Source organism: Vanessa atalanta, chromosome 3, assembly GCF_905147765.1.
Source record: "Vanessa atalanta chromosome 3, ilVanAtal1.2, whole genome shotgun sequence".
Lineage (NCBI taxonomy): Eukaryota > Metazoa > Arthropoda > Insecta > Lepidoptera > Nymphalidae > Vanessa > Vanessa atalanta.
Window position 1 is genome coordinate 13608072 of NC_061873.1, and position 16772 is coordinate 13624843.

The window sequence follows — 16772 nt, forward strand, 5'->3', positions numbered from 1 at the left end:
TTCGCATTTTTTTTTATATTTCACTCGTTGAAATAAACAATAAAATAAAATAAATTATAAAAAAAAAAAAATATTTTTATTTTCACGACTTCAACTTTTTTATTGAACGTATCATGTTTTATCAATTCCATTATATCCATGATTCTTAGATTTCATTATAATTGCTTCTGCATAAAAATATACCAGAAGCCGGTATTCGTTTTTATGTTTATGGAACAACACGGCTTACATCACAAAAAATCACATAAATGTATCAATTAATATGTCTTACACACCACACTGTCATATCTAAGATGGCATATAAGATATCAAACTAATTACAGATCAAAATATACTCTTTAATTAATCCTAACCCGCGCCATATTGGTCAAGAGCTCGTCACTCACGCGAGTAATAAGACTACGAACGAAAGAAAAACGTCTGAAACGCTTATTACGAAGAAGTTACCAGTTAACGCATTCGATGGAATCGTAACCATGTATGGACTAACTAATGAAGGTGCGTCTGGACTCATCACGATTGCCAGGGGAGTTTTTCTGATAGTCCAATTTTGGTTTCGATCATTTAGTTTGTATAACGGATTATTTTATACACACGGCTCCGTGGAATGCTTAAGGAAAAATCAGTAAATTGATATTATATATTGATAAAACTAATGTCCACAAGAATCTCCAGATATTTTTCAAGACAGCTAACTGTAAACCTACTTCAACAACGGATATAATATTATTACAACTTGCAACAGTTAACTCTCTGCTAGTAGGTATTTATATCTCAGATACAACCTTACCTAAAATATATATTTTAAGACTCATGTAACAATTTAATCAAACGTTTTTTTGTCACCGATAAAATAAATTTTGTTAGTAGCTGTTCCGAGATTCCGCTTTTAACCACTTTGAACCGCTTTAAATCGCTTCCTGCTTTAAACATTGCTTTTTGGTATAAAAACTTTCGCCTCTCTCAAGAAATAGACATATTTATTTTAATACTACATTTAAATAAACAAGTTGTTCAAATACATGTCAATACATTTAATCTTTGTAAATATTGATTAAAGCCTTAAAAAATTGTTTAAATTATTTTCCATAAAACATTTGCTATTTCCAATTGCTTTTAATGATTTTTTTTCATACATAGATAATTGTAATATAATCATGAGTCAGCCAAGTGAAAAGAACGCATAATTTACGCCTGTAATTATGGATGATTCATAATCGTATATACTCTTTTGTAGTAAATAATCGTAAATCTAAAACAAACGTATTATGTCAAATGACTAATTCTAGAAATCAATGCGTACGTCGGTAGATGTGCGATAAGATAGTATCGAAAATTTAAAATAATATTACAGACGCTAATAATGCGTATTTACTGTTGCTATGAGTTATTTGTTAATGTATTTTGTGGGCAAATGAGCCACCTATGGGCAGTGGTCACCGCCCATAGACATTTGCAAAATATAGCTAAGTTCCTTTCCAGACAATATATTCTCTGTGACAATGTCTTTTTAGTTCCGTTCTGGCGTAATTCGGTAACAAACTTGGGCACGGAGTTGCCGTCAAGTGGAATTTAAAAATCTTAACTTAATTAAAATAAATATGTTATTTAAATAAACTTATACGTCTGTTTGAATTTATCGATAAGTTCTCGACATATTTCAGGGAGATTACGATTCCAATCAACATGTATGTGGAGAAATACCCATCTTGGGACGACGCGCTTACCATGATAAATAAAACGGTAAATACGCCCTTCCGAGCGATAGAATAGAATATTAATAGTTTTTGTGTCTTTCTGAGAGAACTTATCTACCCGAATCATATTTTGAGAAAAAACTTACAACAGTTATACAAAAACATTGTGCCATGAATATGATATACTTCACCGTTAAACATCAGTGAGTGAGCCAGTGTAACAACAGGCAGAAGAGACATAAAAATCTCATTTCCAAGGTTGGTGGCACATAGCTGATATGAGATATTATTAACATTTCTTACAGTACCTATGTGTATGGACAGCAGTGAACACTTATCATCAGGTGGCCCCATTTGCCAGCCCACAATATGATATCAAAATCTATAATAAATAAAAAAAAACAACTAGTCTATTAATCGGATCCCAAAGTAACATCTTATCGTTTTAAATACGCTGCTTAGCTGACTATAATGAGACGATGATAAATTTTTTACTTTATTTATTTTAAAAAAACATAGACTCTCCATCACATTGCTCTTAAAACATCGACCGGGTACATCAGCGGATCTGTTATCAACTACCATTGTTATCACAACTGTTATCAAGTCTCGATATCGTGGACTAGTCCTTCTCTAAGCATCGTCGGCGGCGGTCACTGACGAGATGTCGGTACCTGGTCCAAATAATAAAGCCGAGAGCATAAGTGTTGATATCGTGAACAAAACGAAAGGTGGCGCATATGGGTCGTATTTGGAGTACCCGCAGGGCACACGTGCTCCGCCCCAAACTAAAAGTGACTTTGTGTATGTGAATACCGCGTACGTTGGAAGCGTCAACAGTGTCAACTCTAATATACAATATGAACCACCAACGACGTACGTACTTATTACTATTATTGTTTAGTTTTAACAATCAAAAAGTTAAAGGGGATTATTTAAAATAACAAACATAATAAGAATCGCTGAGGCGTATGAAGCAGCAATTCTTAAGATTTTTGTGTCACGCGTCCCCGGACTATAAGATTTATTTTTCATTATAATTACAAATAATGCCATTCAAAATTTTTTTTTTTTTATTATTTTCAATAGTGATTTTGTATCCGATCTGGTCCAAACTCTGAGACCGTCTGAGTAGACGTAACTGGTAATTTCCTTCGTTGTTATTAAGTTTTTACTCCCAATAAAAATTGTCCAAGGGGAATTATTAGCCCTGACTATGTTAAAAAATATAACTAGCTGTAAAGATAGCTACTTATTCCAAGATTTACATACAACACATTAAATATTATGTTTTTTATAATACAAAAGTCGTAATCCTACTAAGCTTTAGTAGGTACCACCACTAGTATTCATGTAGTCCGAGCTATCATAGTAAATTCAATTTTCTTTTCAATTCAATCATTTCTTATCAATTAGTATCATTTTCAATTTTAAAAAGAAAATTATGCTCATATCCTACTGTTTTAGAAAGTACCTTTTCCGTTTATACAGGTATTATGATGTAATATATGTATAATCCTACAAATGAAAATGTATTTTTATTATTAACAAAATACATAAATTTTATCAAAATTAATTGACATTTAAATTTGTTCGATATTCAAATTTTCGTAAAACAATTAATTTGTTTTTGTTTATCAGATAAACATAAATATGTTTAAAATTTCGTGGAATGATAAAGAACGACTATATACTATTATAGATACTTTATTTCGCATGATGGTCGGACACGTCACATTCATAGAAGTTTTGAATACAAGTTACCAAGATTTTCTGATCTAGAAATTCGTTAACGTTTAACGCTGCCCGATGTAAAAAAATTAGGGATGTTACACCTCTATGCTTCGGATTGTGTAATTCCTTGATAATTTTTGTAGTTGCAAAATAGTTCACACTAAACTACTATGCACTTTATAGAGTTTTTTTATATAAACAAATTAGGCTATCTTTATTTATCTGTCCTATGTATCGTTCGTCCTATTATCGGAATAAAACCGTTATTCCTTTGCCTTTACCGTATAATAATCACAGCTTGTGTTAACGAAGAAATAAAATATACATCTGTGTTTGTATGTACACTGAAACATATCTAGTAGTTAGTTTATCTTTGTGATTGGCCGAGTTGTATTATATGTTTATTTAAAGATTATATAAAATTACGCGATATTAGTTGATTTACTTAATTTAGTTTGAGTTGAATGGTTAAGTAGTCTTATGTATAGAAGTAAATAATTATCTCTGTCCGTAGTTTATACGTTTGCATTGTTATCGGATTGAGTTGAAATATTAGTTCTTGATTGGACTTGCTCAAATATTTTTTAACGTAACACCAACGAAATATAATTAGGACTTAATAATCGCATACTTAACATAAGATCTATATACGTATATTCGTTGTATAAGTTTGATATTAAACTATAAAGTAACTTAACTTCGGTTTTACAACATACATATGTATTCTTTGGCGAATGACTAGACGTATAGTATATATTTAACTTCATTGTGTACTTTTTCATTACCTCTTACTCTCAAATGAGTTATAACTTCATGGATCATTCATATGCAACTAGATTGTAATCTATCTCGCTAGATTGTAAACTGTCGAAAGATTATGAACGCGATTAAATTTACAATAAAATTTAGGTAGTTTATAATCTCTCGATTAGGTTAGAGTTTTTATTATTTAGTCGAAATCTACGTTAAATAGATGATATTCTACCGAAATATTATGCTTTAAATTGTAAGCAATATGTGTTTACTGTGCACAGTCTTGTGACAGTTTATAATCTCGCGAGATAGATTATTATCTAACGGTATTCAGTTTTACAGTAACATGTAATTATTAATAGTTACATATATTTTAAATTAAACTTAGTAATATTTAAATAATCTATATTAATATGAGTTTCATTGCTTCTTTAATGTTTTCCTATAAATCAATCATACAAGACGTGTACAAGAGTACTTTATAAAATTTATCTTTTACTAAGGAACGGTGTTAATGCTCCGATGATAAGAATACTTCTGAAATAACAAATACGTTATCAAAGTACTGTTACCTATATCAATCAATATTGAACAAAGAATTTTTATCAAACGTCAGTAATCGTAATGAATTCGTCAAATAATTGGCACTTGTTTATTTAAGTTGATAATTTCGATAGTATTATGTAATAATATATTTAAGCTAATTGAAACTTTTCCTATGTTATGGATGTAGAAAATAAATTAATTTGATACGTTTGATATGTTCATTTAATCAATATTTTTTATCTGGTTCTAGTAGAATAGAATACTGTCTGGTGTAAGAGCCGGCTTTAAATTTTTCTGTTAAGTACATCTATCTTTAATAGTATCTTAGCACCTTAACAACCCGTATAGGAACAAGAGACCTTGGAAACCCAAAAGGCTATGCAGGCTTAGTAGTGAATAAAGCTGATATACATCTACTAATGACTAAAGTAACTTTATAGATGAAAATATAAATATGCGATAGGTGAATAAATAATTAAATACGTCATCAAATTACATGCATATTTTGTTCATATGTTATTTTGAATTGTTCGACTTCAGATTATAAAAGAATTGATAAAGGTAATAATAATCAGACTTAAACGAGGATTCGAATTGTTTGTCGATGTCTTTGAAATATTAAAGTACTAGTTATCGTCTGCAGCTTTGTACGCGTAGAGTTGGCCGTCAGGTGTTAGGCATAAAATAAGCAGCTTATCCTTAAACTTAATTTAATTCGTTTTTGAGTTTAGCCGTGAAAAACAGACAGAAAAACAGTTACTTTCGCATCCGTAATGTTAGTATTGATGTTTCGTGAGGCAGATCTTAACATTAATCTAGATATAATTTATTATACTGTGTTCTTAGTATTATCGATAAGATTAAACTATTTTTAGTGTAGTTTTTTTTTTATCAATTGTTGTTTGTTTTTCAGTGTTATAAGAGAGCAATATTGGGCGTGCTCAAAATGGTCGTTCGCTCAGCGTTTGCTCGCGCTGGCTGTGGGCGTCTTGCTCGGCACGGTGATCAGTCTGATCGTCCTTATCATCCTCAAAAACAACGACGAGGACTTTACTGATTTCTTCAGACCGAGCCCTGCACCGGATTAATGCTACGACTTCACAACTTCGTCTGAATATTGGTACTCCGGCCTGTTTTAGTCGTATCTTATTTTGTGAGTGTGCTTGGAGGAAATAAGAAAAAAGTCTAGACTTTTGATATATTTTTATGTGTAGTGAAATATATCCGAATAAGGGGGGGTGGGGGATAATGTAGAGATAGCGTAAAAATGAATGGCTTATGTTATTTTAAGTATTTGTTTGTGTTAATTGCATTTTTGACGAAAATGAAATGTTTTTTTTAACGAATCTTGTAAAGTTTATGTAGAAAAGAGACTTTTATAATAAGATAATTATAATGACGTCAGAATATTTTAGATGTTGATATGCACTGGACACACAAATCCTACAAGTAGTTTACTCGTAGTTTTAACTCATACTAAGACCAATAATTGCCAAATTTACTACAATTTAATGTACCACAATGACTAGATAAGCCACCCTTAAGTATTAGGTATATATCAAAAAAACATCGTCGAAGGAAAAAAAAATCGAAAATTCTCATTATTTTGCTGTCGTTACTTTGTAGAGTACATTATTTTGTATTGAATTGACACCTTCAAGTGGCAAACCAACACTGTGTTTAGCACAAGATTAAGATTCAATAGGTATCGCTTAGCAACGGTCTAATCGTAAAATATACGTTTATGCGCCCAATTATATTATTATTATTAATTTGGACAACATCACATACATTACTCTGATCCCAATGTAAGTAGCTAAAGCACTTGTGTTATGGAAATCAGAAGTAACGACGGTACCACAAACACCCAGACCCAAGACAATATAGAAAACTAATGAACTTTTTATACATCGACTCTGCCGGGAATCGAACCTGGGACCTCGGAGTAGCGTACCCATGAAAACCGGTCTACACACTACTCGACCACGGAGGTCATCATATATCTTATAAGTTTTTATTTAATCAATGTACTGAAACTAATCAAATTATATGGATTGGCAGGATGTAGGTACTTAAATAGTTAATTGCGAGATACACACATTAAAAGGTTTTTAATATTTCTAGAAACTAAAATGTTATTCGTTTTTTAGAATGATTTACCGCAATGTAAAACTATGCTATTCGTATCGAAAGGAATGCATATTTGTATTGAAATATGATATTTTTTTAATTCGATCGTGAGTAGAGTACCTTATGGTAGGGCTTTGTGCAAGCCCGTCTGGGCAGGTACCACCCACTCATCCGATATTCTACCGCCAAACAGCAGTACTCAGTATTGTTGTGTTCCGGTTTTAAGGATGAGTGAGCCAGTGTAACTAGAGGAGATGTAAGAAAATTAATATTTCTTACAACGCCATTGACTACGGGCGGTGGTGACCACTTACCATCAGGTGGCCCATTCGAATTCGATCTTTGAATGTCAACAATAAATTGTATTATATTAAACCACACACGTATCAAAATTGCATATCTCTGTAAGTCGATTGTCGACATTTTATAATCGTGTCTGGCATCGAAAGTCAATTTCTTTTCTTAACGAATAAGGAGTTACTGTAACTAACTCAAGTTGGAATGTAATTTTATACAAATTAAATGTGTACGTTTTTGTTTAAAAGTATAAATGATTTTATGGATAAAATAGTAATGTATGAGAATTTCTGTCCGATCTAGGGATGTAACAGTTGTGTTTTTATTAAATTATATTTAATACTACGATATCCTTCGTATTATACATTCCAAAAATATACTTTAGAAAAGGAACTGTTTTTCTTAATCTTCAAAACACTGTTATTTCTAAGTGTAAAATAAATTAACTCAAAGTGAATTGTATCCTAAATTATATACACGCCTTAAACATAGGTCTTTTAAGATGTATGTTAAATTTAAGTATATATATAGCATGTATTGATAAGACGAAGTCACATGTTCGATAAAATTATTTAAATTTCGCTCGACGACCGAAGTCATTACTTTTACTATGTAAAATAAATGAGTTTTATCTTTATAATGCGATTAAAATATCCAATATAGTGTCGAATATGTGTTCACAATTTCAATAATTTGACTTGCTGTCCTTTTTTAACATCAAAAACTAGAAAGAGATACCGATATATTCCTGCCAAATTATTTAGTTCAGAGATTGTCCGCAAGCGTCTGAATGAACAATGTATGATATGCTTTATCTCTTTTAAATATATTGGAAATGACTGAGACAAAACATGATTTGGTTAGTTCACTTAATGAATAGTACTATTAATTATATTTGATATAATATGTAGGTACATAATGCGCAATAATGACGCATTGTAATTTATTTTGTAATTCACGCCCCCAGTTTGTAAAATTCTGTACAGCCATTGGTCAATCGCAGCTGATGACGCAATCCCCAACCAATGAGAGTTCAGCATTTAGTTAAATGGATAATCTTACTTTAACCATCGTTTCATAAACCGGCGTTTAGTTAAAATTATCCGTTTTATTTCATTTATACCATACCATAAATATATAAGAAAGATTTATGTTCACTAATGCCTTTATATTTGCCATAGTTATAAGGGTGGATCCTGTACAATTGATAACTCTATTTGATTATCTGGAGGACACCTTTTCCCACCTATCTCAACATGACAAGATCACGAGAAAAGTCAAATTTAGCTTTTTGAGTTTTGTTTTTTTTTCAAAATGATAACTTTTCCATACTGTATGTATAATATTTGAATAATTAGTTTTAAATATTAAAATAAACATTGTATATACTGAAAATATTGTATAAATATAATAAAATATAACAACAAAACATCATAGTTTTATTTGCCTTTTAATAAATAATTTGTTACCCCGTGGTAGAACTTGGAGCAATCACAATGGGGTTTTCTTATTCGACAGCATTTTATCCCCTACACATGAATACGTCGTATTGCTGTGCTCCACTTTAATGTATGTAAGATGTACGAAAAGACATTTATTTAGACATTTTATTTCCATCCTAATTTTAAAATCACAGTTTTGTAAGTTGGTACGTCCAAAAATTAATCACATGTTATACCCTATTGACAAGCTTCAATATTACATTTTGAAATAATAAAAGAAAAATATGTATTCAAAATATTCAAATGATTTAATGATTTTTTTAAATATCGAATATAGTCGAATTTCAAATCCTAAAAGAACGCGAATTATATTTAAAATAACTAAAACTAAATCAAACTATAATAATATAAAGAAAATTTCCCGATCATTGGTTTGATAACACATAAAACAAACAAACCTTTCCTTTTTATGATATCAGTAATATATGACGTATTTAGCAACAAGATGTAAGATATAATATGCACATTGATATGATTAGATAAGGAGACCAAAACACTTAAAAGAATTTAAAATTATAACAATATATAAGATATACGCTTGTCGTGTCGTTTGGCTGAGTAGAATAGAGCCACTGCGTTATAAATCGTGTTTTTTTTTTTTCTATTTTTAATCTTAGGAAAACAGACTTGCATATGGATGTTAGGTATGGTCACTTTAGCCCATCGGTACTATCAAGTATTATAATAATTCTTAAACTGACAAAGGTTGAAGATGTCGTAGATGTAATGCTCCATGGTGTTTAATATGGTATGCCCTTTGTGATCCGTGTTGACTCTGGCTCACTTCAAACCAGAACACAGTGATATTGAATATCATCAATATTTGTGGTTAAAAAAATAAATGTAGATGACATTATATATTTTTAAAATTATATATCATTCAGAATTTATGTCAACAGTGGTGTGGTGTATGTGTCCAACAATCAGAAAAAGCTTCCCTAAAGCTGCAAGATACTTTTTCAGCCACAAATCGACAAGGCAGCTAATGTGAAAAATATTTGGGTATAAGTCCAGTGAAATTAAAACCATATATCGTTATATTTCATATAGTATAGCTATATTATATTTATACATGCACGTATATATATTAGCACGTATGTTATGTTATAAATATTACGATACAATATAAAATGTTGATAAGAATCTCTTGAATATGAGTGGATGATAAAATTCTATGGAACTAAGGATGATTCCTTATGAACATTTAACAGGAAAGAACCTGATTTTAGGTATATGGAAGATTTATCAGATTAATGATATTCTTGGCAAAAGCTTGACTTGTACCTTCATTTGGTAAGTGTTCCATTACGAGATGAATTATGCTTATTGATTAACACAGTTCCACTGTTGATCGGTGGGTCCTACATCTAGCTGAATCTCATACTAAACATGTAGGTTTTCTCAAGGTAATTTTCTTCCCAACTTCTTGATATGAATTATTTTATTTTCATTGTAACCAAATAAGGAATTCATGAAACAGCGTAAGTACCTAACCTAACCTAACATCTTAGCCTCCAAGGTTGGGGGCGCATTGGTGTTATGAGGAATGAATATTACTAATAATAATTACCAATGCTTATGGGCAATGGTGAGTTACTTAATGGGTACTATCAGGTGGTCAATTTGGCAGTCCGCTTACCTATATGCCTTAAAATCTATCTTCATGTACATTAACGCTGAATGGGTGAAAATATCTTCCTGGTCTTGGAATAGGGGGTGACACTTATGTGAACTTTTTAATTAGAATAACTATTTCTATCCAAATAGTTATAAAAATTGGATATAAAAATATCCAATTTTTAGGTCGGAGCGAATAAACTAGTATTAAGACTTATAAAATACTAAATTGCTCGTCATAATATATATATCAACCCCAAATTTGGGAACCCGGAGTTCTCAAATTCAAATCGAAACCTTTACGCAATTTATAAGCGTAAAATTTTCTTATAAAGAGGAGTGGTAAAAGAAAATTAACGGGATTTTTTTTATCAATATGTGTATTTATAAAAAATGCCCTTTAATTTACAAGGTCATCTCTAAATAATTTTGTTTTTTTAAAATACGCCCAGAAGTGATAAAGCGTTTGACTTAAATTGTACAGCATTTTAGTGAACGTAAAATTTGACGCGTTCTGTTACTCGTCCTTTATCATTTATTTCATCGTTTTTTTTGCTCAGCTAATTATGTTGTCTAATTATAATATACAGGTCCAACATTACTTGATAAACGCGTCTCATCGATCAGCTTATCTCATCTCGAGATAGCGTTTCGGCCTTCAGTTAAAGAGGTTTCGGTAACAAAAAAAAAGATCTGTTTATATATAATTATGAATTCCGAGTGTACTTAGTAACTTATCTACAAAGATCGTGGAATTTTAATCATCGTTGTTAGTTTTAATACAGTTTTTTTTAAATGTTATTTCTAATAATTTTATTGCGTTTCCACAAATTCATTGCTAGAAATTCACACTTCTTTTTTTCACTATAACAAGAATTTATATGTTGCACGCATTTACTACGATGATATAAATTTAAACATAAAAACATCATAATTATAAAGCCTATATATAATATAGTAGTCGGTCCTTTTTTATGTATTCAATTTACGGGTGAACAGTCCCGAATACTTATTTATCAAATTATCTTTTTTAAACTGTTCATAAAATTTAAATACTTTTTTAAATTCATTGAATTGTTCTTGTACATTCCCATTTAAGACAAAGCAGTTAAGATCTTGAAAAACAAAAATAACTTGCAATATTTGATACAATTTCAATGATAACTAAGATGTGCAGAATAGCAAGATTAGACAATTTTATAGATTGAATTCACTGTTGAAATTTGAAGATAACCCACAAATAAAACTGCACAATTTATTGTTCCATATAGATAAAAGAAAAGGAATCGATGAGATGTATCAATTGAATGTTTTATGGATACAGTTGATATCAGCATTATTGAGATTAATTATATCCACAAATAAATATCAATTAAAAGGAGGTTTTAATGGAGTTTTAATTTAGTTTGATGTGAAAGATTATCACGGACGACGATTAACGGATTATCGGATTGATCAACAGGATGCTTCGAATTTTTCAAGATATCATATTTTGCTTATCTAACGAAAGTATTGACTTTACTTGACTTTTTGCGAGCCCTTCTGGGTATAGTTTCGTTCCAGCCCTTCTGGGTAGGTATCACCCACTTGTCAGTTATACAACCGGCAAAGAGCACTACTTAGTATTTTTGTGCTCCGGTTTGATGGACGAATGATTCAGTGTACCATCTGGTGATCGTAAGATCGACATTGGTGCTATTGGTCCCATTTGCTCCCTATACTACAAAATAATAAATGATACATTTTACGAATCCTATGACGTAAATTTATTATTTATTAATCGATTTGATTTTGATTTTTGCTTTAGAAACTTGAAATAATATAAACAATGGGCGTTATAAATATATTTTTTAAGTTTTATTCTATAAAATATCTTTTTTAGTTTAACAACTTAATTTCGTAATTTTCTTTTGTTTGATTAATGTATTTTTTCTAATTGACAAGAATTACTTTTTTTTTTAATTGTCACCAATAAGTTAAAAGTTATAAACCGGAAACTGTTGCTTTTATTTTATTAAAAAAAAAAAATAGGAGGCGTTTTTAAACTGTTGTTGTAACAGTATCTGAAACATGTTCAGCATAATCATTTATGCGGTTTCTCTCGTATTTCATAATGTCAAGGTAAGTTGCGAAAACTGACCTTTAATGCTAACGAAATAAGGTTTTTGGAACATTCTCTTACAATTTAAATTGAGTTCTTGTAATTTACTCGAGAAATAACTCGTCCATCTTCAGAAAAGCTCATAAGAACCTAATTGAATGCAAATTATTTAGATTTTGAGTTCATGATTTCGTTTTTATATGACCAAATATTTTACTTACTTTCCTTGGCTTTATACAAGCCTGTTTGGCTACGTACAACTCACTCATTAAATATTCACTTCCCTGTAGAACGCGTGCTTATCAACCGATGAAGCGGGTTCAAAGTTCCCGGGCGTGTACCAGTGTAATTTCTGTGCTCGGCGAAAGAAAACATCGCGAGGAAACCTGCACGTGTGTAATTTCAACGAAATACTGCCACATGTATATCCATCAATTCATCATCCACTTTGGAGCAGCATGCTACAGCATGCAGGATGCAGCATAAGCTTCAAACCTTTTCTTCAAAGATAGACGAGGTCTTAGCCCAACAGTGGGACATTTATAAGCTGTAATATTTGGTACATTAAAAGATGGGAATGCAGTTATAGAAAAGACACAGCAAAGGCACGAATAGCAATTAAATAATTCGCAAAAACAACTTCTGCAGTTTATATTTCATAAGTTAAATCGAATCGCAAACTTGGTGCTTCGTTAAAAGCGTCAGTTCTACCTGCTGAGACACCTTGACTTTTATAAATATATCTTATTCTGGTTACTCTGTACGTATCCTTGTTTAAAAATCTCGAACGTGATAGAAGGCGAATAGCTCCTCTCCAGTAAAGGAATTAGTAACGGAACATAACGAGACTGCTACCCTACGGCATAGCTGGAATGGCGTGCGGCATGTACCAGTTTTTTAGATTTGATATTATCGAGATAAATTTAAATCAGCTAACACAGAATTCAAACAAGCCATGACAGTTGATCACTAAATGGGTCACTATAATATAACTATTATAAACCCTAGCTTTTATCCGCCAGCTGCGCTGGACTTTGGTAGACCTGGGAGAACGGGCATGAATTAAAAGAGTCCATAAAAATAGCCAGACATCTAAGGACGATTTCGCGTGGATTGGTCATAATCACAAACCGATACGTTCAGTAGTTTTCAAGTTATGCGTCAATAACTTGAAAACAAAGAAAACAAAAATTATATATGGTGCATGGATGGGTGTGTGTCATATTCAACAAAGAGTAGATTTAAACAAACCTAAGATTTACATATTCCATAGGATTTGTTAAGATTTTTATCACATATGTCACATCTGCTTCTAAAGTTCCAAAACTAACTTCTCCGATATTCAATTCGAAACGCCATTTTTTCACATATACATAAGAACGCGTGCATCTTAGTCGATGATTTCGGGTTCAAACCCAGGCAAGCACAACTTAATTTCATGTGCTAAATTTGTGTTTATAATTCACCTCGTGCTCGGCGGTGAAGAAAAACATCGTGATGAAACCTGCATTTGTCTAATTTCAACGAAATTCTGCCACATGTGTATTCCACCAACCCGCATTGGAGCAGCGTGGTGGAATATGCTTCAAACCTTCTCCTCAAAGGGAGGGGAGGCCTTAGCCCAGCAGTGGGAAATTTACAGGCTGTTAATGTAATGTAAGAAATATTTCTTCAAGATCTCGACCAATGGCCATGTTATTTCCATGTAGAAATTCTTCATTTGCCTTTACTCCTCCTGTTATTGGGATACACATTGGATAAAACATTTATATGTCTAATAGTAAGCTTAAAGGAGCAACTACTTGCTTTTTCTTTCGATAGAATCTACATTCCGAAACGGTAGCCTTGCATCTTATTCATCATGTCTATTATGATTCAAATAGCCTTGAGTCTATTTGAATGAAATTTATATTAATTCAAATAAAGAATACTAATTAAGGTAACGAATAGATGTTCTAGAATTGTCTCATTTCTTTTAAATAGTCTGATAAAAAGTTGTTTAAAAATATTACGAAACAGATTAAAAGATACAGCAGTTTTAAAATGTTACTATCATGCAAGCGTGCTATCTCAAGCGGCCGGTTAATCGTAATGATTTACACGGCGCCCCGCGGCTCGATGTCCACTATAACGTAATAGCGATTTGTATCGCGCACAGAACAAGCAGCCTTGGAAATGGTACTCATATGTTAATAGTATGGAAATTATTTAAAATAAAAAAGTTTTTATTTTAAAAATATATGTGACCGAATATTTGTACTTTTACATAGAGGTTTTGTGCGTGCTGGATAGGTACCCCCACTCATATATTCTATCACAAGAAAGCATTACTTAGTATTGTTGTAGTCTGGTTTGAAGGGTGAGTGGGTCAGTGTAACTGCAAGCACGATGGTCATAATTTTTAAATTATACTTTTATGGCGTGTGGTTAGTATACAGTTTTAAATTTTAGTTAAGTAATATCGCACACGCGACAAATATAAGCAATGTTGTCTTTACACTCTGATTAGATTTCGCTCTTATGGAATATTTGGCGATATAAGGTACGGTAAAGGTTATTTTCATAATACATGAATCGAAGATTGTGGTATTAAATCCGGACAAAAAATGTATTCTAATGCGTTTCACCTCGCGCTTAGCAGTAAAGGTTTAGGTCAAATCGATTCTTACAAAAAAAAATTAAATCTGGTTTTGTTACTATTTTTTACAAGGAATAGATGCTCAAATGACTAACCTTTTAAATATATTGTATGCAAACTCAGTGTTGCAGGCTTAATACAAGTTCAACAGCTATTACAATGTATATTATTAATTAATTTAACTCTATTTTATCTTTACTTCTTATCAGATATCAGATTTTATCTTCTTATCAGATATCATCACTGTAAAGAAAAATATGCTCCATTATCAAACAACAAAAAAATATGTATAATAATGTGAAATTTTAAAGCTAGTTATGTAATATTATCTATAAACTAATATTATAAATGCGAAAGTAGCTCTGGATGTCTGTGTCTGTTGTTCTTTCACGGCCAAACCACTGAACGTATGAAGCAAGCTTGAACTCCAAGGAAGGACATAGATAATTTATATATATTTTATTGATAATTGACGACCAATTACTATAACACAAGCAAAGCAAAGTTATATGTATATATTTCGCAAAATTTGGAAGGACTTCGAAATATTTACAACTAATTTTTACCCACTTTGCCTCAGTGGGAGAGAACAAGGTATTATGTACGTCACAGTGTTATGTCATTTCCATCAACCTTACCGCTCCGAGGCACGACGGCTATTACCCGATACGCACCCATTTGCCGCTATTGTCCGCCCGACAACCCGCTCTATTGTTCGGGCCACGGGTATTCACTTATCTTTATAAAAATAACAATTTAATACAGATTTCATTATTAATATGAGAGAGAAAAATGAGCAGTTCGTGGGTGGAGAACTGTGTAGCCTCGGCAGCGTGTAATGAATAAAAAAAAAAAGTTTTTTTTTAATACTCTCTATTGATAGAAACTTAAGAAGTACACTTTTTATATTTATTTATTGAAAAGTTTAAGGTTTTATTTGTAATCATAATAGAACGCATTGCTTGAGACGTTTCAACTTTACAATGTAATTTGAATAATAAACTCCAACTTGAGAATAATAAAAAACATTGACCCATATATTTATAATAAAAATAAAAGGTATTTCCTATAATTGAGCATAAGTGTGTGCAAACCCAAGTACATTCTCTCTAGTTACTAACTCTCATAATCCGATAGAACAAATCGGAAAGAATCTGAAGGAGTTCAAGTGCAGGACCAATTTACGTGCTTTCCGAGGTACCGAAATGGAAACAATTCCAACTTCCAAACTCCGTGTCACTGAGAATTTTTCGACAGAAAAACCTAATAACTTTTTATCGTACTGACCTGCGGATTGAAACCAGAACCTAACGAGGTAGTTAAGGCAGTGTTACATACTAAACAAAGTTCTTGAATTTAACTATCCGAATCCATGAATTTAAGTTTACATAAAACTTAACAATAAAAATTACATTTGCTATTATTAAATCTACTATTTATATATTGATTGATAAAAGAGAGATAGAGATAAGAGAAGAGAGAGTGAGCCTAGAAATCCCTCTAATATCAATTATATAATTGGTCCGAAACGTTATTAGACGCAATTACAAAGCTGCTTACTCTGTAAAGGGCTTCTTGAAGCCTAAATAACTCCATATATGAACATATATACTTAAAAAAAAGACGCAGATTCAGATCCTGACCTTGATCCTAACCACTTTAACAAAACACATTACTTGATAACAAATATTTATAATAATTATTAGCTTTTATGTCAGGGTTAGTTTTCGTTAAAAAATTGTCTTTCGACCTTGATA

General features: G+C 31.5%; 2 protein-coding genes across 2 annotated transcripts in view; one reads left to right on the forward strand and one right to left on the reverse strand.

Annotated features, from left to right (window-relative positions):
- LOC125076930 (laminin subunit alpha-1) overlaps window positions 1-16772 on the reverse strand; it is a 160402-nt gene that overhangs the window by 90565 nt on the left and 53065 nt on the right. The window lies entirely within an intron of this gene.
- Window positions 2328-6526, forward strand: LOC125077247. Its single transcript, XM_047689135.1, has 2 exons — window positions 2328-2573; window positions 5644-6526. The coding sequence occupies exons 1-2, from the start codon at window positions 2362-2364 to the stop codon at window positions 5816-5818; spliced, it is 387 nt and encodes a 128-aa protein (XP_047545091.1). The 5' UTR covers window positions 2328-2361; the 3' UTR covers window positions 5819-6526.

Excerpts from the sequence above, each read along its gene's own strand:
- LOC125077247 (XM_047689135.1), top strand. The coding sequence starts at position 2,362 with ATGTCGGTACCTGGTCCAAATAATAAAGCCGAGAGCATAAGTGTTGAT. Across the intron at positions 2,574-5,643 it reads CAATATGAACCACCAACGAC|TGTTATAAGAGAGCAATATT; the intron begins GTACGTACTTAT and ends TTTGTTTTTCAG.